Source organism: Acinonyx jubatus, chromosome X (genome assembly GCF_027475565.1).
Source record: "Acinonyx jubatus isolate Ajub_Pintada_27869175 chromosome X, VMU_Ajub_asm_v1.0, whole genome shotgun sequence".
Lineage (NCBI taxonomy): Eukaryota > Metazoa > Chordata > Mammalia > Carnivora > Felidae > Acinonyx > Acinonyx jubatus.
Genome location: NC_069389.1, coordinates 41,459,309 through 41,480,640, shown reverse-complemented (window position 1 = coordinate 41,480,640; position 21,332 = coordinate 41,459,309). Strand labels below are relative to the sequence as shown.

The 21,332-nt window shown below is 48.6% G+C and overlaps 2 protein-coding genes across 6 annotated transcripts; both read right to left on the bottom strand.

Moving 5' to 3' along the window:
• Positions 1-796: 796 nt before the first annotated feature.
• Positions 797-6,414, bottom strand: EBP (EBP cholestenol delta-isomerase). Of its 3 annotated transcripts, XM_027053915.2 has the most exons (6): positions 6,275-6,390; positions 5,976-6,020; positions 5,073-5,391; positions 3,439-3,475; positions 3,180-3,310; positions 797-2,562 (listed from the first exon to the last, which is right to left on the bottom strand). In XM_027053915.2, the coding sequence occupies exons 3-6, from the start codon at positions 5,371-5,373 to the stop codon at positions 2,339-2,341; spliced, it is 693 nt and encodes a 230-aa protein (XP_026909716.2). In that variant the 5' UTR covers positions 5,374-5,391; positions 5,976-6,020; positions 6,275-6,390; the 3' UTR covers positions 797-2,338. The 3 variants fall into 3 exon arrangements, with proteins under 3 accessions (XP_026909716.2, XP_026909715.2, XP_053058254.1); XM_027053914.2 differs by lacking the exon at positions 5,976-6,020 and having other exon boundaries at positions 6,275-6,414; XM_053202279.1 differs by lacking the exon at positions 5,976-6,020 and having other exon boundaries at positions 5,073-5,389; positions 6,279-6,381.
• Positions 6,415-7,725: 1,311 nt separating this feature from the next.
• PORCN (porcupine O-acyltransferase) lies at positions 7,726-19,314 on the bottom strand. 3 transcript variants are annotated; one of them, XM_027053909.2, is made up of 15 exons: positions 19,067-19,314; positions 18,231-18,403; positions 15,845-16,037; positions 15,503-15,546; positions 14,924-15,105; positions 14,713-14,843; positions 14,580-14,597; positions 13,287-13,301; positions 13,063-13,188; positions 12,801-12,901; positions 11,576-11,652; positions 11,420-11,483; positions 11,228-11,313; positions 10,127-10,237; positions 7,726-7,862 (listed from the first exon to the last, which is right to left on the bottom strand). In XM_027053909.2, exons 2-15 carry the CDS (start codon positions 18,364-18,366, stop codon positions 7,761-7,763), a joined length of 1,386 nt encoding a protein of 461 aa, XP_026909710.1. In that variant the 5' UTR covers positions 18,367-18,403; positions 19,067-19,314; the 3' UTR covers positions 7,726-7,760. The 3 variants fall into 3 exon arrangements, with proteins under 3 accessions (XP_026909710.1, XP_026909712.1, XP_026909713.1); XM_027053911.2 differs by lacking the exon at positions 13,287-13,301; XM_027053912.2 differs by lacking the exons at positions 13,287-13,301; positions 14,580-14,597 and having other exon boundaries at positions 19,067-19,305.
• Between the last annotated feature and the right edge of the window lie 2,018 nt (positions 19,315-21,332).

The window sequence follows — 21,332 nt, the reverse complement described above, 5'->3', positions numbered from 1 at the left end:
ACTTCATTGCACATCCATATGGTTTGACAAAATACAGACAAAATACATTTACGAATGTAATTTCTAACAAAGGAGTCCTGCAAGATGCCTGGACCTCAGTTATGGTTGCAGTGTTATATGAATGCTACTCTTTAACATTAATTTTTTAGGGAAGTCTGCAATTTTATTTTGGTATCTTTTTGTTTCCTTGGTATTAATATTAGATAATCAATTTTCTAGAAGGTATAAAATAATGGGGAATTTTTGAGAGCCAGCTCAGAGCCTGGAGCCTGCTTCAGATTCTGTCTCCCTCTCTCTGCCCCTCCCCTGCTCGTTCTCTTTCTCTCTCAAAAATAAAAAAAAAATTAAAAAACTTTCAGTATGCTTCTCATTAAAATTATCATAGGGTGGGATGAACAAAATATTAGCCTGGATTTTGGAGTTTAATCCTGAGGGCACTGATGCACAGGTTTTAAATGGGGTATAATGTGGTCAGATGTCTGTCTTGGTTGTGGAGGGGGCCTTGGATGGAAAGATACTGCTGGAAACAAGGAGATAAAAAAATTCCTTGTCAGGGGCGCCTGGGTGGCTCAGTCGGTTAAGTGGCCAACTTCGGCTCAGGTCATGATCTCACGGTCCGTGAGTTCCAGCCCCACATTGGGCTCTGTGCTGACAGCTCAGAGCCTGGAGCCTGTTTCAGATTCTGTGTCTCCCTCTCTCTGACCCTCCCCCGTTCACGCTCTGTCTCTCTCTGTCTCAAAAATAAATAAACGTTAAAAAAAAATTAAAAAAAAATTCCTTGTCATAGTCCTGGGGAGAACTTTCTGTTTCATCTGTTTATTTATCCTTCCATTCAACAAATACAAAGTGTATTCCAGATAGTCTACATGTAGTAATTGATTTAATCTGCATAAAAACCTTATGAGGGAGGTACTATTATTAGAATTTTACAGATGAGAGCACTGAAGGTCAGGGAGAATCATGCTCAAGGTCAAAGGGATAGTAAGTGGCACAGAGGGTAAGTGCAATGGACAAAAGGTGGGCTGTGTCTGGCTTTAGCGTTGAGGCATTTGTCAAAAGCTACACTGTAGGCTTGAGTAGAACCAGGAATTGATCCGAAGTCCTGCTCTGCACAGGTCACCAGGAGCCAGTCTACGGATATTTGTAGTTTTTTCATCCTTTGTCATCTCCCCCAAATTCCTCAAGTACCTGTTTGTTTTATGACTCAAGGTCTATGAGGTTAATGAGAGAAATTGTGGGAGAAGTGATGGGGGCAGATCTGTAGGGAGAGGGGTATCTGTGGGTACGTCATAGGTGGTTTGTAGGATGACAGGATGTGGGGTGAGTGATGGAAGATCTGTGGGGTAATTGGGGATCTGTGGGGTATGAGGTGATAAATTCTGCAAGGTGAGTTACGGGGCTTTGTAGGGTAAGTAATGACACCCTATAGGGTAAATGATAGGGAATTTGTGGGAAGAGTGAGAGGGTCTGTGGGGTCAGTCATGGGGTTGTAGGGTGCACGACTGGAGGTCTGTTGGGGTAAGTTATGTGAAGTGAGTGATGGGTCTTGTGTGAGTTTTGTGGGGTCTCTGGGGTGAGTGATGGAGATCTTTAGGGTAGAAATAGGTGAGTCTGTGGGGTGAATGATGGTGGGGTCTTTGGAGTGAGTAATGGGGATTGTTTGAGGTGAGTGAGGAAAGATCTGTGGAGTTATTGATGGGGTGTCTGTAGGGTACCTGATCAGGAGACAAGAGGTTGAATAAATTGAAGAACTTAGAGATTTGGAAAGTTCTCAGCCTGTCCATATTGCAAAGGATGAGAAAGTGTGTTCTGGAGAGAATACCAAGGGTGTAAGTGGACGATTACTTCTTCAAAGAGATAATGGGTGTCTCGTGGATCTAATTAGCCATCAAGGGACGCTGTGGGGTCAGTGATAGGGGGTTTGTGAGGTTATAAATTAGAGGTCTCTGTGATGATGATGGGGGTCTATGGCTGAGAGAACGGTTATCTGTGAAATGAATGAGCGATGGAAGGGTTTGTGGGGTCAGTCACAGGGCATCTCTGGGGTTAATAATTAAAGATCTCTCAGTGTTAGGGTCCATATCTTTTATTTCCTGATTCTAAAAACTGCCATCATCATGGACTGCCTAGGTTCCTCTGTACCTTTGTCCCAGTGCTTCCTGGCAGTAGCTCCACACACCTCCTTTCTTGCCTCTGCCTCTGGCCCTTCTGGTGCTTACCCATCAGCAGGCATTTGCCAGATCAATTCATTTTGTGCCTCCAACCTGTGGGAGTAAGGACTGGACTCTTCTGACTGGTGGAGGGTTCCTCATCAGCCAGTGTTTGAGCTTGGCTTATATTAGTTCTGCTTGCTCTTGCCTTTTGTGGCTTTGGCATCCAGCATGCTCTGGGCATGAGCGAGCTGCTTTACAGAATCAAGCACGAGGATTCCAGGTAGCACCAGCCACAGAGCATTCATGAAGACAAAGTAAAACCAGAAGTAGAGTGGATGGCCCAGCTCCCCGTGCTGGAATCCGTCCCGGTGCTCTGTCAGGAAATAGAGCACATCCCCGTAGATCTGACCTGTGGGGGGCAGAAGAGGAAAGGGAAACCAAAGTGAAGAGGAAAAGCTATTCTGAGGCATTTTATAAGTCATCATTCAAGGTCTCAGAGCTCAGGATTCCCAAATCTAGAGAGCTAAGAATTCTGAAATCATATGGCTGAAAAATTTGAGGAATTACAAAAGTGAGAATTCTAGAAATCCGACGCTGAGCATTTCTGAACTCAGGAGAGTACATTATCACCAGAATTTAAGGAAGCTCAAAGTGCTTTCATTCAAGACAGATCAGGATTCCAGAACTAAAGAAATCTAGCCATGTAAGAACCCAAGAGGACTGAATGTCAGATGAAGGGAGCTCAGAATCCTGATCCTGGAGGATCCAGGGGCTTCCCACCATGGTGGGCCACCTCATGTATCCTTCACAAGAGACTTTGTGATGAAGGAGGAGGAGAAATGAACCCTCCCTACTTGAGAATACAGACTGAGGGCGTCATGGCTGTTCGATAACCTCAGGAATATGTCAGTCAGTCTGACTCAGCCCTAGATGGGCACGGTTGAGAGACCCTCTCTGCAGGAATGCCTCTGTGTCTGGAGATCCCCCATCAACCCCTCCAGCACTCAGTGTGGGCCCTCTCCTCACCTACAGAGACCACGAGCTGTAAGACAAAGCGGAGGGGCTGCTGGCGGAGAAAGGCGATCACAACCCACAGGCTGAGTGGTCCCCATAGGCAAGCTGTGATGGTTTCCATGCATATCGTGAAGTTGTCACTCCTGTGGGAGAAAGGATTGGAGAACGCTGGCATCACTGTGCTCTACCCACAGGGCACCCCATTAGTGCTCCTTGACTCATCACCACCCCAAACCAATGCAGGTTTCCCTTGATGGAGGCAAACACTTACAGGATATATCGGCTGTCTCCCTTGGCATACTCTTTCCCTGAAGAAAATAAGAGGCATACATGAAGAATAAAGGCAAGAAAAGGAACTCAGACTTGTGAGAGATGAGGGCCCATGTAAGCTGGGCTTTATAACCTCTCTATGCCTCAGTTTCCTCATTTGTGAAATGGGGTAGCTGTCTGGATTCTAGAGTTAACATACATATAATGATAATTTATGCACACCTGACATAGAACAGTAAGTAATGCTGTGATTGTCTAGTATTCAATAAATGTGGAATGAAAGGAGTTAAGTGTAGGTGATGGAGTGAGTAAAGTAGCCAATGAGTGAGTAAGAGTGAGTGAGTGAGTGAGAGAGAGAGAGAGAGCACACAAGCAAGCGAGCATGCAAGCATAGAGGTGAACAGATTAATGAATAAAAGAGTGGGAGGAGAATTAGTAAGAAAAAGACAGACCACCCAGTATAAAAATAGGCAAGAGACAATAATAGTTTCTTCACAAAAGCGGATTCCCAAATGGTCAATAAATATATGAAAGGTGCCCAAACTTTCATTAGTCATTAAGGAAAAGTAATGAGATACCACTCGCATCCACTAGGACTAAAATTGAAGAAACGCCTGACCATACCAAGTGTTGGCGAGGACGTGGAGGAAATAGAACTCCCATATACTGCTGGTGGGAAAATAAAATGGTGCAGCCATTTTTAAAAACAGTTTGGCAGTTTTTCATAAAGTTAAACACACATCTACCATTCTTCTCCGCCATATTTACAAGACAAATGAAAACAGATCTCCACACAATCTTGTGTATGCTAGATCAAAGTGTTATGGAAGAATAGTAGTTTTATTCATGAGGCCAAAAAGGAGTATTATCTATAACAGCAAAAGACTTGGACAAGTCAAATAATTCTGTAACATCTATGCTTTGAAAGTTCTTCATGAACCAATGAGGAGTAACCCCATTAAAAAAAAGCAAAGTTCAGGGGCGCCTGGGTGGCTCAGTCGGGTAAGCATCTAACTTTGGCTCAGGTCATGATCTCATGGTTTGTGAGTTCAAGCCCTGTTTTAGGTTCTGTGCTGACAGCTCAGAGCCTGGAGCCTGCTTTGGTTTCTGTGTCTCCCTCTCTCTCTGCACCTCCCCCTTCTCTCTCTCTCTCTGTCTCAAAAATAAATATTTTTAAAAATGTTAAAAAAAGCAAAGGTCAGAGGTGTCTATAGTATATTACCATTTGTTTACACAAAAGGAAAAAAACGATGATGATGATGATAGTTATGGCATCTACTGTCTGCCAACACTGTTCTAAGCAACTTACATATATTTGGATATTACTGTTATCCCTCTTTTGCAAATGGTAAACTGAGGCTTATGTGTGTAATTTTTTTGTAAATAAACCCTGGAAAAAACATATTCAATTATAAATATTAGTTAATAATTGGGGACACTTGGTGGACAGAAGGTAGATTTTCATTGCATACCTCTTTAAATGTTTTTTTTTTTTGACCCATATGAGTATATCCCCAACAAAAAAGGTAAACAAATTTTTAAAATAATGTTAGACTTGGTGGTTGGATAAATATCTAAGCCAATCCCTGCCCAGAAAATTCCCTCCCACAGCACATCAAAGAACTCAGGACTCACAGAGTTGGGACAAGAAAGCTTGGTCTTCAAGAAGATCTTCGTGGTAGAGGCTGAACCAGCCCTCAATCACCAGGTGAATGAACCCACATACTGCAAACCAGCACAGGGACAGTCGCCGCCAAGTCCCCAGGGGGACAACTGCAGCACGACCTGACAACAGCCACGTGGTCACAACCAAGACTCCAGAGACAGAGAAGAGGCCAGCCAGGAGATGCCAAGTGGGGCAGTCATTGGGCACAAAGTTGTCCAGCCTCAGGTGCCGAGGCCAGTATGGGTGCAAAGGGCTGGCATTGGTGGTCATGTCTTTGTAGGTTGATGTCTGTAAGCATAAAGGAGAAAAAAAGACAAAAACTTGAATAGAAAGCACAGCATGAGACCATAAAATCAAATTCAAATATTTATTATCACCAGAAATGTAAATGGATTAAAATTATCAGTTAATATACTGTAAGACTGGATTAAAAATAATCTATATGCCCTCCTGGAGCCATAAGATGTGGGAGGTACAGTAACCAGGTCAGATCCTGGACCTCGGGGGTCACAGTCAGCTAGAGAAGATATAGAAACCAGGCTTAGCCCCTGCCCTCATTGGTCACAGTCTGGTGGGCAGACACAAGAACCAGATTAGGTTCCAGCTCTCATTGGTCTTGCTCTGATAAGGGAGATACAGGGGCCAGGCGTGGTCCTCGCCCTCAGGAGTCACAGTCGGCTGGGGAGACCCAGCGATCAGGTTGAATCCCATTGCAGGGGTCAGGGTCTAGCATCGTTCAGCAGAAAACTATTCCCTCCCCGTAGTCCTGGAAACTGCAGGACAGAAGAGAGAAAACTAATCAGCACTACAATCCTCAGGTTCAGTGTATGGAAAGGCAGACTCCTCTTGAAATCGCGCATAAGGGTACCAACCTGCAAGAAAGAGGAAAGCGGAAGGCGGGGGTCTTGGGCGCGGTGCTAAACATTAAAAAAAGGATCAAATACAGAGACCACCAATTAGAACTTGAAGCCTGTAGGCCAGCTGCCCAATGAGAAAGCAGATCTTCTGTTGTCCCAACAACCGCGCTGTAGCAGAGGGTCGCGCGCAGGCGCGTTTGGTGGGCGGTGGGAGTGTGTGTAAAGGGGAGGGTCTCTCGCAGGCGCTGAGGGCCAGCGGTTTAGCAGTTGGGAGCTAGGGGATGGAGTGGCCGACTGGGGGGGAGGACACTCACCCAGCGACGCGGTCGCAGTCGCAGTCGCAGTCGCAGTGGTCTCCCTCAGGCTCCAGGCTAGCTCGCTGGCGGAGTAAAGTCCCTGGTTCAGACCCATCCTCTCACACGTCCTCGCCTTACGGAGCTAACCAATGGAGGGGCTGGGAAGGCGACCAGTGCCGCTCCTAACCAATAGGAGCTCTCTGTGTGCCGCCGGCCCTGCCCCCATGCGTGGTGCCATTTTCGCTGTTGGTTGAGACCGAGTCAGGAGTTGGGTGAAAAGGTGGGACTCGCCAAGGTTGGTGGGCGTTTTCGGGCTGAAGCCTGTCTGCAGTGAGTCTTGGCTCCGATTTCCCTATCCCATTATCAATCATATCAGAAACCTGGTGTTTATCTTCCTCATCTGCTGTTGAATCAGCATTGCTTTGTGTTCTCTTACCTTTGCCCTCGTTTTTTAGGCAGAGCAACCGGTTCCCGGAGCAATCTTCAATCCTCACGCCCGAACCGGCAAGGACGCTTAATACGACAGGCAGATCACATTTGTACACTGCGCCTCTGCCCTCTACCTCAGCGCTCAGAACTCCTCAGCGGTCATTCTTACCTCTCCCGACTTCAAGTCAGAAGAAGCAGTGAAAGCCCAAGCTCCTCAGCCTTGCTGACCAATTGCAATGGAGACCCTCAATCTCCCTGTGCCAACTCTGAAGAGCCAATCCGAATTTCCTAACTGTAAGCCAGCAGGCACCCCAGACCGCGCAATCAATCAGAACCCAGACCTTCCTTTCCAATTGGAACCCACAAGCTTCGGTCCTAAGGACCAATAAGCAGGAACTCTTCATCTGTCTTGCTTTCCCCCTCTCTGTCCTTGTCAGAGCAACCAATCAGAATAGGGATCCCTCAGTTTTCCAGCCAGTTAAGTATCAGGACTCGCCCACATCCAACTATCCAATCTGTCCTGGCCCCACTCAAATCAAGCTATGCGGTCCTCAGGCTCATCATCCAATCGTGAACAATAATAAATTAACCACGAACCAGTCACAATGTACTCCCTCTTCATGATTTCCAGCTTCCAAACCTTTATCCATGCTGTGCCCATTTCTCACTCACCTCTATTCCCCACTGGTCAGTGAAGAAAGAGCCTTTTGTATCTTTCCTACTTTTATTTGACAATAACAAACTGTATATAAAAAGGGAGAAGGAAGGCGGGGAGGCCCTGGATCTCCCCCTCTCTGATTCCCCAAGCATCCTCCACCCCTAGGCCCCAGCAGGGACCACCCCCTTCCCGCCTTGTGGTGGGGTGGGGATAGACAGGCATGGAAATTGTGTGTGTGTGTGTATGTGTGTGCACACATGAGCGTGTGTGTGTGTGTGTGTGTGTGTCTGCGTGTGTGTGTAGGAGTGTTGGGGGGGTTAAGGATGGAGAGGGATCAAGAATTAGAGATAGGGCCTTCCCTCATCCCCCATCCTGAGGAGGGGTCTTGAGGGAGCTTTGAGGATCCACAGATGTGCCTCAGCCTATGAGACGGTAGAAGATCCAACATCCAAAAGTGACCCAGTGACTGGCCCAGCTGAGCTCTGACCACTTGTGGACAGTGTATGCCATGCCGTAGCCCTGTGGGAGAGAAAGAGGTGACAATCCCACTCGGCAAGAATAAAAAAGATCTCCAAAAAACTCATCCTTTGCTCAAGGACATTTCTGTGACTCCATGGTAACCCTAGGTGAGGCCCCAGAGAAGAGACTGGGTACATATGAAAGAGGGTTTTTTTTTTCTTTCATGTTTTCTTCTTCTTTAAAAATTATTTTAAGAACAAGACAAGGCAGTCCCACTCTCTGACCTGTACTCTCCTTAATATACAAGGAGCTCCTAGAAATCAATCTTTCAAAAAGAAAAAAAAAACTGGCAAAGGAGTATGTCATTCTCACTAAGGAAAAAAACCAATGGCTCTTAACCAAATGAAAAGATACTCTGCTTCACTCATAATCTTCCTCCTCTTAAACTGGCAAACATATCCAGGAAGTGTGAGAGGCACCCTGTTGGCAGGGCGACAGATATGGTCACACAATGCTGGTGGGAGGGCAAAAAGGTAACTTCTCCATTGTAACTATGAAGGCTAGATCCTATAGTTCTGTCTATACCTGTGAATCCACATGGGGACGAGGGTATTACTTACTGCAGCACCACTTGCAATAGGAAAAGGGCTGGAAATCACCTGGGTGTTCACTGATAAGGGGCAAATTACACTGGGTCCTATCCTCACAGTGGAAAACAAATGAATGAGGACATTCCATGTACTTTTGTGGAAGATTTTCAAGAATTATGTGAAAACAGCAACACGCAGAACGGTATCATTCACGAGTTACTTTAGGGCAAAACTTGGGGTGGGAAAGGGAATTAAAATATATTTTTATATTTGTGCCTACATTTTAGAAGGATATTTTAATAAAACCACTAAAAGTAGTTACTTGTAAGAGGGCAGGGGGTAGACAGTAGGAGCAAGACTTTTCCTTGACTATCTTGAATACTGTTTGGTTTTTGAACCTTGTGATATATGTATGAACTATTTTTAAATGTTTTAATAAAAATAAAACAAGAGGGGCGCCTAGCTGGCCCAGTTGGAAGAGCACGCGATTCTTGATATTGGGGTTGGGAGTTGGAGGCCCACATTGGGTGTAGAGATTACTTAAATAATTTAAAAACTTTAAAAAATAAAACAAGAAAAAATAAAAATAGAACAAAACCTAGATTTTGCACCCAACGTTAATAAAAATTAAAAATTGTTTTTAGGGGCGACTGGGTGGCTCAGTTGGTTGAGCATCTGACTTTGGCTCAGGTCATGATCTTGAGGTTCATGAGTTTGAGCCCCATATCAGGTTTGCTGCTGTCAGCCTATCAGCCTGTCAGCCTGTCAGCCTGTCAGCGCAGAGCCCACTTTGGATCCTCTGTCCCCCTCTCTCTGTGCCTCTCCTGCTTGTGCTCTCTCAAAAATAAATAAATAAACATTAAAAAAGTTTTTTTTAATGTTTATTTATTTTTGAGAGAGACAGAGGCAGAATGCGAGTGGGTTGGGGCAGAGAGAGAGGGAGACACAGAATCAGAAGCAGGCTCCAGGCTCCGAGCTGTCAGCACAGAGCCCGACGCGGAGCTCGAACTCACAAGCCATGAGATCATGAGCTGAGCTGAAGTCAGACGCTCAACCGACTGAGCCACCCAGGCGCCCCCAAAATAAATAAATATTAAAAAAATAAAAAAATAAAATTTGCTTTTAATGACAGAAAGCATAAAATAAAGTAATAAAATAAAGTATAAAATAAAGTTTTATTTTCAATTAAAAATAAAAAATTTAAAAGAGAAGCAACACCTGAATCCTGCAAGAGCCATAGGAAGAAACAGTCTTTTTAAAATTGCTTTTCATTTAAAAAGGAGTAAAATCTGGAATGTGCATACTCCACATAAATGAAAATAGTATATACATTTTAATGTACATTCTTAAAGCAGAATCCAGACTTTGCACACTCAACCTGAGTAAAAATACTTTTTTAATTAAATAAGAAGGAAACCATGCGAATTCTACCTAAACAAAAATATGATGAAATAATTAATTCTTTGACAAGTTAAACTTGGATTTTGCACTCTTATCTCTGTGAAATCAATTCTATAAGGAAAATAGTTTGCACACTTCGCCCTAATGAGAGCCCCAACAATACGAATCAACCAGAAGGACACTGGGAAAGAGCGACTGAGGAGCGCAAGCTTCACAGGCTAGAGATGCACGACACAAGGTCCTCATGCCTCGGCCTCTTCACCTTTGTCCTCGTGGTTCCCATGAGCAGGTAGCACAACCCTAAGTAACCTCCAGCCCAGGGCCCCACCTCACCTGCTCCTCTGTGGTGTCATCCACATCGACATCAAACAGGGAGCCCAGGTAGGCCAGATGGAAGATGGCCAGGGCCCCAAAGAGCAGGTTTAAGGCTCGCACCCCCAGGCCCTGTGGGGGACAGATGGATATGTTTGGCAGCTGGATCTACTCGCTGTCTCCCAGCCCCACCTGGGCAGGGGAACCCAGGGAGATGCAAGGCACAGTGGGTCCCGGGAATGAGGATGTCTAGTGCACAGGGATGCCCTGGGGTAGGAAAAAGATGGTTCAGATCTTCCCATGGGAGCTCATCCAAGGATGAGGGTACTTTAGCCTGAAGGCATCCAGGGGGAGATATTCAGGCAGAAGAGGAAGAATGGAGAGACTTGAGTTGGGGGGCTTAGGGTGATAAACGTCAGTTGCTGGGTGAGACACAAATCTGAGGTTGTCCATATTTCTCATTGCAAGCAAATGAAAAACAAAAACAAATCCTCACCATGACCTACAAGATCCACCACTCTCCCCACCTCACTCGCTCTGCTCAAGCCACACTAGCCTCCTTGTTGTTCCTCAAATATTCCAGGCTCTCTCCCATCTCAGAACCTTTACACGGGTTGTTTACTTTGCCTGGAATGCTTCTCTTCCTCATCTCCTTCAGTTAAAGAGCTCGAAAGTCACCTCCCTATCTAAAATTAAAACCACTCATGCTCCTCGATACTTCCCCTCCCGTTTCTCTTATGTATTTTCTCCTTGGCATGAATCACAATCTAAGAAACTATTATTCTCTACTGACTTTTAAAAAATTTACTGTCTCATCTGTTAAAATATTTGTCCCATAGGGCTGGCACTTCAGTCTGTTTTGTTCACCACTGTGTCTCCAGTGCCTAGAATAGTGCCTGATACCAGTAGGTACTCAATAAATGTTCAGTGAGGGGACAAATGCCAGGTGTGTATAGAGCAGGTGCTTGATAAATGTTTGTTATAGAAATGGATGCTAGTGAATAAAAGCAAGGTTCTGGGGATGGCTCAGGTGCCAGAAGAGGAAGCTGGGCATCCTGAGACAGAAAGAAGATGGAGACAGCTGTAACGATTTTGAGGGGGAGTGTTGGGCTGAACCCTCACCAAGCGATGCTGGTGCGAACAGTTTGGTGGACACCGTTTCGACAAGACGCAGGCACTGAGGATCCGAGCCAGGCGCTTCCGGAGGACTGGGGTGGATGTCAGGAGATAAGGGGGTCAGGTTAGCCTCAGGGGACAGTGGTCCAGCCCTGTCCCACCTTCCATCCCATCTGCTGGGCTGGGCTCTGTGCTTACCATGTTCCACGTAAGTGATAAATGCCAGGGACAGCAGCACCGCAGCCAAATGGAAGCTGAAACCCTAGGGGGCCCCGGGGGTGATGAAGTGAGTGAGGAGGTGCTGCCACCCTTGCCCAGCTCCCCCCACTCAATATCCCGCTCTGCCCTGCTCACGTGCAGGAGGGCACTGGCTGCATAGGTGACCAGCACAGCAGAAAAGGTCCCCAGACGAAGAGCATTCTTGAAAACATCTGCAAGGGGGAGATGCGGGTCAAGAGGCTCCTGGGATACCCTCTGCCCTTCCTGGGGGGGCCGTAGGGCAAGGTGAGGAACCCATGACCTGCTGGAGCTCCCGGGATAAAATCTTTATAATGGCCTCAAACTTAGCGCCTGATCTTCCCTCCCAACCTGCTCCTCCCACGGTATCCCCAAGTTCAGCTGATGTCAACTCTACTCTTTTAGTTCCTCAGGGTAAAAGCCTAGGATCACCCTTGCTCTGCTCTCCCCCTATTCCCACAACTAAACTCTCAGCAAATCCTGTCAGACTTACCCTCAGAATTTTTCCAGAATCTGACCTCTCCTCTCCATGGCCACTGCCACTACCGCCATTGCTCACTTGTGCTGCTGCCATGGCCTCTTTACTGCTCCCACCCTTGCCCCCTTCCCACCTGCTCTCATAGCAGCCAGAGGGTCCTGTTATGACCCAAGTCAGCCCTCAGCCATCCTCTGCTCAGACCCCTGCTTTGGCTCCACTTCTCAGAGAAAAAGCCAAAATCCTTCCTGTGGTCAGTGAAGCCCTAGGGGACCAGGCCCCTATCACCTCTCTAACCTCACCTCCTTCCACTGGTTCCCTCACTCACTCTGCTCCTGCTGCACAGGTTTCCTCCCTGTTCCTCCAAGTGCCAAGTATGCTCCTACCTCAGGGCCTTTGCACTGGCTGCGCTTTCCATCTGTTACACTCCTCCCTCACACATTTGCATCGCTTGTTCTCTCACCTTGCTCAGGTGTTTGCTCAAATGTCACCTCCTCAGGGGGGCTTGCTCTGGCTAATTTATTTAAAATTGCAAAACCCCCTCCAACACACACACACACACACATACACACACACACACACACTCGTGCCAACACTCCCAGATTATCTTTACTTGCTTCATTTTTTTTTTACCATAGTACTTGTCACCACTTGAAATATGTATTTTTTTCTCTTGCTGTCTGCTCTCCCCACACAAAACTGCCACCGCCACAGGGGCAGAGATTTTGGTTTTTCTCCCCCCTGGTCCCTGCAGTATCTTCAGTGCCTAGCACACAATAGGTTCTCAGTAAATGTTTGTTATATGAATGTGGGGAAGGGCCTGGGTTGGGGACTCTCAACTCTTGGAGTGGTGACTTGGTGACTCACAGTTATTTAGCCAATAAGACATTGGCAAGTTCCAGCTTGTAACAACTTCCACCATGGACCGGGGCAGCTCCACGTTCAGTGGCTTGGACACCGTCAGGTCCCTGTGGGCAAAAGAGACATGCAAATTCATGTGGTGTCTCACGCCAGTTGACCTCCACACCTCTGTCTTGGCTGTTCCCTCCCCTGGGAGCACCCTCCCCCTCCCTGCGGCTCCTCTAGGCAGCACCCTGTGGGAGAGGGGGCCCCCCCCAGCCCTCCCCACCATTCCAGGTGATCCTTCTCCTCGGTGAAGCCAGCCCCTGCCAACGTGGCCGTGGCCTCGGACAGAAAGCCCACAAAATAGTTGCTGAAGTGGAAGGAGACAGCACTCTCGTAGGCTCGCAGCCACCTGGGGAGAAAGGGGCAGGGGAGAGAGGGATCATTCCTAGGCACCAGCATGATACCCCGCCATGTGTCAGCATCCCCAGCCCCACTCTGTAGACTCACCTTACCATGGTGCCCCTAGGGCCCCCAGGGGTCAGGAAGGCAGCAGAGAAGAAAGGAAAGAGAGTCAGAGAGGCCCTGGAGGCTGGCCTGAGTTGTTTGCAGACAAGACAAGACAAGACAGAAACATGGTGGCAGAAGAGGGGCACTGTGACAGTCACACGCATCTGCACACCGTCAGTTCGTTTCACGTGCCTCAAACAGATGTGTGAGCTGCCCTATAATAGGACACAGCCCTACAGTCTCACAAGGCCAGACATCTAGACCCAGCCACTGTCGGAGACTTGACCTCACCACGCTACACACTGACACAGCCATGTGGCCAGACACAAATACCATCAGACTCCCAGCCTCATAGCTCCCTAGTCTGACTCAGTCACCATAAGATACACCGAAGTCCTTTATTTAGGCACAGACACCACCAAGCACCCTGCTGTGCACATGTACATGATACTACACTCAAGACAGTCATCCCATCCGTTGTACAGTCAGACACGGTGAGAAACAGACAGCATCCTGGAAAAAGCGTAGGGTCTGGAATCATTCCTGCGCATGATGCCTGGCGGCTTAGCTAGGTGACACTGGGCAAGGCACTCCACATTTGGGAGCCTCAGCCAGCATCAGACACCATCAGCAGCGAGTGAGTGGGAGACAGGGTCATACAATCAAACAGTTGGATTAAATCCTACAGTCACACCACAGGTGGATGGACGGTCCTGCAGCCAGGCACAGGCGCACGGTCAGTCACAATCCCTCAGCTAGACGACACCAGGCAGCCAGAGAAGGCTGACTCACCAGTGGAATCCATCACAGACAGGCAAACAGCATGCTACAGCCAGACCCATCCCCAGCCAGAGTTCCAGTCAACCCAGCTTTATCTTCTCCAAAGACAGGCACACAGCTCATCATTGACAATGGCACAGCTAGACAGCCAGAACACCAGTCTCACACAGTGAGTGAGCGGCTGATAGGCAAACAACCCATATACGCCCCTAGCTAGAGTCACAGACAGGTCAGCATCACCCACCAACACATACTTGTCGCTCCCCATTGTGGTTGCATAACTTGCTCCTAACAGTGGAACAGATGGATAGCCAGACCCAGTTATGTGGTACGATGTCAGTCATACAAAGTCACAGAGCCAATCTTGGTCACACAAGAGCTACAGGCATTCAGTCTAGGTCTAGTCACGGGATAGATGGTCAGATAGCCTCAGATTAAAGAACAAAGCGGTCACAGACTGTGCCCCCACCCCCCGGTCAGCCCCGCTCGCCCTCAGCACCTGCCCTCATTTACCTGGCTTTGCGTTTCTTGCTGTAGTAACAGAAGACAGATAGAAGCATTAAGAGACAGGCTCAGAGCTGGGGAGACCCCAGGCCCCTACCCAACCCCCTCACTGTGGGGCAGAGGCCTCAAAGGCTGTGCTCACTTGCGAAGGAGGCGGTCACCATCAAGGGGGATGAAGTATGGGAAGAGGTAGGGGCCCACACAGGTGGACAGCACAAGGCACAGCAGGGCCAGCGCCAGGCTCCGGGCCACCTTCTGCAGCCATCGGCGGCTCTGTAGGGATCAAGGCTCCATGAACACTGCCCCGTGGTGGCTCCCACAGTCCCTGCCCACCTGTCTACCCAGGACCTCACCAGTGGGCGGCCTTGGACAGCCTGTAGGTAGCTGTGGAAGGATATCCAGGGCCCAAAGACGATGGTGCCCACGAAGTAGAGGTAGCCCATGAACTCCACGGGCGAGGGCACTGCACCCACCTCGCCCCGGTCCAGGTCGAAGCCCAGAGACACCGCCTTCATGGCCACGATCATCTGGGCCCCTATGTGTGGCGCCCGTGGTCAAGTGGGCAGGCAGAGAGCAGGTCCGCGTGGGGAGATGGGGCGGGGGGCACCAGGTGAGAGGTGGTAGGAAAAGAGGAGGACAAGTGTGGACAGGTGGGCACAGTGTCAAAGAGGCAGGTGAGCAGGTGGGCCCAGGACCAGCAGACACCCTTCCTCACGTGTCAGGCATGGACATGAGATAGGACAGACAGACGGGAGGGGGAAGTCATGGTGGAGAGAGAGAGACACAGATGTGAGGGGCATCAGAGGCCTGCGTGTCCACTGGGGTGGGCGGATGAGGGAGAAAAGTGGGGAAGGAAAGACAGGGTTGGGGAATTAGGAGATGTGGAGTGGAGCAGGAGGGCTGGGGCAGGTGAGAGGGCCAGGGCTGCCTACCTCGCATCTTGTGCCATGTCACGGTGTCCACCATGTGCATCTCACTGAGGAAAGAAGGTGGTCTTGGCCCATGACTCCCATGGTCTTGGAGACCACAAAGGAGAGGGTTTTATCTTCCCCGAGCCTGCAGAATCTCCTGGAGGAATAATCCTCCAGTGGGGAGAGCCCAAGCCCAGCCTGTCCCGCACAGCCTTTAGAAAGAACACGTCTCCCAGATTCCCCCTCCCCCATCCGGGAATACCCCCATGCCCTCCCCGTCCTGATCAACCTCACGAGGGGTGACCTGGGGGGCCCCACTGGCCCTTTTGCCAATGGTGTGGGGATGAGGACTCGCACCCGTACCCCATGAGTAGGTAGATGAGGATGGTGACGGAGAGGAAGACGCCACGATGGGAGGAATGTCGGCAGAGGAACAGCACGAGGTAGCACAGGAGGCTGAGCAGCACGACCCAAACCATGTGCAGCTGGAAGAAGTGGTAGAGGCTGAAGAAGCCACCTGCCACGGTGCTTGCATGCTTCAGGTAGGATGGCAACCCTTCAGGTGTGAGAGAGAGAGAAAGAGAACAAGAAAGGGAAGTTGGGGGCTGCCTGGGTGGCTCAGTTGGTTAAGTGTCCGACTCTTGGTTTCGGCTCAGGTCATGATCTTACGCTTCATCAGTTCGAGCCCCACATTGGGCTCTGCACTGACAGTGCAGAGCTGACTTGGGATTCTCTCTCTCGCTCTCTGTCTGCCCCTGCCCCTGCCCTGTTCACGCTGTCTGTCTGTCTCTCTTAAAATATATAAATAAAGTTAAAAAAAAAAAAGGGAAGTTAAATGGCCTGGTAGGGAAGGGAGGGCAACCCAGGCAGAGGGAACAGCATGGGCAAAGGCCTAGAGGTTGGAATGGGGTGAGATTGCAGGAGGCCCAGAGCTGGTGTTGGGTGTTGGGGAGCTGGATAGGTGGTAGGGCCTGGGTTTAAAGAAAAGAAACAGGGGTGCCTGGGTGGCTCAATTGGTTAAGCGTCTGATTCTTGATTTCAGCTCAGGTCATGATCTTGCAACTCGTGAGATAAAGCCCCACATCAGGCTCCACACTAGGTGTGGAGCCTGCTTAAGATTCTCTCTCTCCCTCTCCCTCTGCCCTTCCCCAGCTCATGCGCATGCACTCTCTCTGTTAAAAAAGTTTAGGGTGGCTCAGTCGGTTAAGTGCTGACTTCAGCTCAGGTCATGATCTTGCAGTTCATGAGTTTGAGCCCTGTGTCAGGCTCTGTGCTGACAGCTCAGAGCCTGGAGCCTGTTTAGGATTCTGTGTCTCCCCACCCCTCTCTCTCTGCCCCTCCCCTGCTCTCAAAAATAAAATAAACATTAATTTTTTTAATGTTTAAGAAACTAAAGAAAAGAAACATCTATAAAGGACATTTTGGGAACTCTGAAAAATTTGAATATCAATTTATGTCGGATACTATTACTGCATCCAGATTAAATTTCTTGAGAGATGATGGGTGAGGGTGCAGTTGTTGGGGGAAGATGTTCTTGGGGGACACACATTGAAGGATTTGGGTGTAGTGTCAGCACGTTCTTCATATGATTCAGGAAGATCATAGGTAGATAGATAGATAGGCAGATAGAGCTAATGTGTCAAGATGTTGACGTTTGGAGAATCTGGAAATGCATATTATGGTTGCCCATGACATTCTTTCACCTTAACTTTTCGGTAACTTTGAAATATTTCAAAATGATGAACCTGGGAAAAAACAAAACATCCATTTAAAATAAAAGAAAAAAGAAGGAGTGCCTGGGTGGCTCAGTCGGTTAAGCATCCAGCTTCAGCTCAGGTCACAATCTCACGGCTTGTGAGTTTGAGCCCACATTGGGCTCTGTGCTGATGGCTCAGAGCCTGGAGCCTGCTTCAAGTTCTGTTTCTCCCTCTCTCTCTGCCCCTCATCCACTTGCACTCTGTCTCTCAAAGATAAATAAACATTAAAAAAATTTTTTAATACAAGAAAGAAAGCAGAGTAGGAGTGCCTGGCTGGCTTGGCCAATAAAGCATGCAACTCTTGATCTCGGGGTCATGAGTTTGAGCCCTATGTTGGGTGTAGAGATTACTAAAAAAATAAATAAATAAACTTAAAATAAAGAAAAGAAATTATACAATCTCTGAATCTCAGATTTCTAAAATTCTCAGCATCCAAGAGGAACCCTGGGAACTTGGAACCTCATCATTTGGATATAGGCTTGCCATCATTGTGGAAACAATTCCAGAATCCTACAATCCAGAAATCTCATCATGCCCTGATTTTAGAAATCCAGAATGCCAGCATTTTGGATGCCTTGAAATGTGAGAATTTCAGTTTGTCAGAATGCCCAAGCCCTGCAACATGATACTTTGGGACTCAATAACTCTGTGACATCAGCATTCCAGAATCTAATAACCTTGGGATGTAGACATTTCAGGATCCCAAGACTCAAGAACCTTAGCTTTCCAGAATCCCAGAACCCAGGCGTACTGAAAAACCTGGCTTGCCATGGCAGGATGTGGCTTGGCATGGTGTGGCATGGGGTGGCTGAGCATTAAGGACGTGGTGTGGCGGAATGGTACTTGGGCTGGTGGGATGCAAGGGGCTAGACATGTTGGAGTATGGCTTGGTGTGGCAAAGATGTAGCAGGGTAAGATGTGGCTTGGTATGGATGAATGGGATATGTGTGATATGGCCTGGCATGGTGGCACATGGTGTGGCAAGCACTTACCAAGCCTCCAGAGGAGGCGGCAGGCGAGGCAGATGGCAAGGAGCAGCCAGATCTGGTCAAGGCCCTGCTGGGCAGTGGGCAGGAGACAGCCCTGCAGCAGCTGCTGGAAAAATTCCTGGCGGCTGAAGGTGGCCATTGCTGACCCCCACGGATGGATGGACAGATGGATAGACCTGTCAAAGTGGGGACATAGAAGGAGCCAGGATGTATCATGTTCAAGATGGACTTGAACATTCAGATTTCAGTCTGGGGCCCTTCACGGAGAGACATGGTACCGGGGGACTGGGGGAGGGTGTGAATGTCGGGTACATCAGACTGTGCCACCAAATGTGTGTGTGTGTGTGTGTGTGTGTGTGTGTGCGTGCGTGCCCTGGGTGTACACACACAACCCATGACCTGTGGTGAATGTGTTTCTCCATTGCTGTGAACAGTCCAGGTCCGATGGTAATTAAATGGTGTACATTCTAGGCCCACATAGCAAATGGGGGCAGGGGGCTCCCTGGTTTCTAAGGTAGAGTCATTCTGTGTGGAGGGCAGAGAGGGAGATCCTGTGACACTTGGGAGCCGTGTGCATCTCTTCTTGTACGGATGTGGGGGGTGTCCTGTATCCCCCGCGTGCCCCATCTCACCCCCACCTGGCCTCTTGCAGCCACCAACAAAGCTCTGCCCAGGCCCGGGGGACTGCAGGGAGGTGGAGTTGGTAGTAGGGGATGTAGCAATTGGAGGAGTGGGAAAGGTGATGGAGAGGGGCCCCAGGACGTGCGCTGCAGACCCGCGCGGGGAGGCCGGCTCAGGATGCGAGCCCGGCAGCCGCACGCGCCCTGCTGGCGACTTACCTGGCAGGAAGGAAGCCGCGGTCCTGGGGGCCAGGGACGCACCGCCGCCGCCACCGTCGCCGCCTCCTCCGGGCAGCCTCCCCCGCAGGCCGCAAGGCCGGGACCAGCTGCGGTTCCCAGGGCGGCGCGGAGAGCGGGCCCTTTAAATCCGGGGAGGCCTGGCCGGCCAGCTCGGCCAATGAGAGGGCAGGAGAGGGGCGGGGACGGAGGAGGAGGGGAGCCGGAGGATGGAAGGAAGGAGGAGCGGGAGGTTGAGAGGAGCCGGGAGCAGGAGGTTGAGAGGGGCCGGGAGCGGGAGGACGTCGGCGCGCGGAACGTTGGCGCCAGCACCTTTCCGGCCTCTTGGTGCTGATGCAGCCCCTTGAAGGTTCGCTTCGGGAGGTCTTCTGACGATCCGAGAACCAACTTTCAAATCGTCAAATTCCTAACCCTTGGAAGCTGAGATGGGAAAGATGGGGGAGGGAGAAGGAAAGCCTGCTCCCGCGAGCCGGCCAAACTGCCCACCAGCGCAAGTCCGGCTTCACAGTCCATTTCACAGATGGGAAAATAAATCGAGATCTCTCCTTCCCCCTCCGGTGAGGGAACTAAAGGAATCTTCAACCCTACCCACCCCCAGAGACGGGCCAGAAGCGTTTATAATTACTGTGTCACCTAGGGGCACGAATTAGGCGCCTGTGCTTCCCCTGGGGATTCCTTGTCAGCACTTAGCTTGTCTTTGAGAACTGATTTGCCTGCTTAATTCCCTACTGGGCTCACATCTGCCTTGAGGGAGAACCCAGCAACTAGTTAGTGTTCCCTGTCAACTGGGAGGCTAGAACAGAGCATCCACTGGGAGCATGTTTAAAAAGCACTTACAGGGGCGCCTGGGTGGCTCAGTCGGTTAAGCGTCCGACTTCAGCTCAGGTCGTGATCTTACGGTGTGTGAGTTCAAGCCCAGCGTCGGGCTCTGTGCTGACAGCTCAGAGCCTGGAGCCTGTTTCAGATTCTGTGTCTCCCTCTCTCTCTGACCCTCCCCCGTTCATGCTCTATCTCTCTCTGTCTCAAAAATAAATAAACGTTAAAAAAAAAAAGCACTTACAGTGCCCCCAACAATGATTGGCATTGGGTTCTATCTGTACCAACACTGAGGACTTATGCAGCACCTGCTGTCTACAGCCCTTACCCTACAGCGTCGAGACACTCCCCTCTGTCCTTATCCTTAGGCTGACGAAGGGCTTTACAAAGGGGCATTTATTGGGTACATACTGCATATTTAGCATGAGTTGGAAGGAAGAAGAAAGCCCAGGTCAAGCTGCACCCCAAGCTGCACCCCACCATGACCCGAGGAGCTTAGGAATACAGGATCTAATCAGATTAATACCTGCCAATATGATCTGGGCAAGTCATGCCCACTCACTGGGCTTCAATGTCACTTTCTGTTGAACAAAAGAGTGGGATTACCACTTCTTTGCTTGGAAATACCAATGGCAGTTGAAGAGAAATGTATGCCTCGTCTCTTTAAAAAGTGTTAACATATGGGTGCCAGGGTGGCTCAGTCGGTTAGGTTAAGCGTCCAACTTCAGCTCAGGTCATGATCTCAGGGTTTGTGAGTTCGATCCTCCCAGCGGGCTCTGTGCTGACAGCTCAGAGCCTGGAGCCTGCGTCAGATTCTGTGTCTCCTTTCTCTCTCTGCCTGTTCCCTGCTCTCTCTCTCTCTCTCCCTCAAAAAATAAACATTAAAAAATGTTAGCATAAAGTTAGAGTTTTAACTCATAAGATTGATACTCATGTATTACAAGTGAAAATATTTAACAGTTAATTATTCATTAAATATATAATAATAATATTATATTATATATTTATTAATATATATTAATAATATTAATAATAATTAATAATAATAATAATTATTATTATTATATAATAGTCCAGATGCACAAACATTATTTTCTTTCCTTAACAGCAGAATACGGACTACATTCTATGAATTACCATTTTAATTTTTCCCTCAGTTTTCAAACATACGCAAGTAGAGTCAACAATGACCCACAGCATATGCCAGAAATATTTCCCTTAGTTGCAAGACCTGGCATTTAAACTGGAAGATCCTCACTATGGGTGACCCTGAGCTTCACAGACTTGATTGTTTCCATGTAGTCTTTTGATGTGTATGACAAAGAACTAGCATCTAGACTCTAGGACATATAAAAGATGTCTACAACTCAGTAAGAAAAAGACAAACAATACACTAGAAAATGGACAGTGGACATTCAGGTAATTTACAGCA

Bases quoted from the DNA above. Each gene is read 5' to 3' on its own strand.
- EBP (XM_027053914.2), bottom strand. From the start codon at position 5,373: ATGACCACCAATGCCAGCCCTTTGCACCCATACTGGCCTCGGCACCTG. The intron at 3,311-3,438 runs GTAAGTGTTTGC...TTTCTCCCACAG, and splicing joins GGAGACAGCCGATATATCCT to GAGTGACAACTTCACGATAT. The intron at 2,563-3,179 runs GTGAGGAGAGGG...TGCCCCCCACAG, and splicing joins ACAGCTCGTGGTCTCTGTAG to GTCAGATCTACGGGGATGTG.
- PORCN (XM_027053909.2), bottom strand. From the start codon at position 18,366: ATGGCCACCTTCAGCCGCCAGGAATTTTTCCAGCAGCTGCTGCAGGGC. The intron at 11,314-11,419 runs GTAAGCACAGAG...CATCCACCCCAG, and splicing joins TATCACTTACGTGGAACATG to TCCTCCGGAAGCGCCTGGCT. The intron at 10,238-11,227 runs GTGAGGGTTCAG...TGTCCCCCACAG, and splicing joins GTTCGCACCAGCATCGCTTG to GGCCTGGGGGTGCGAGCCTT.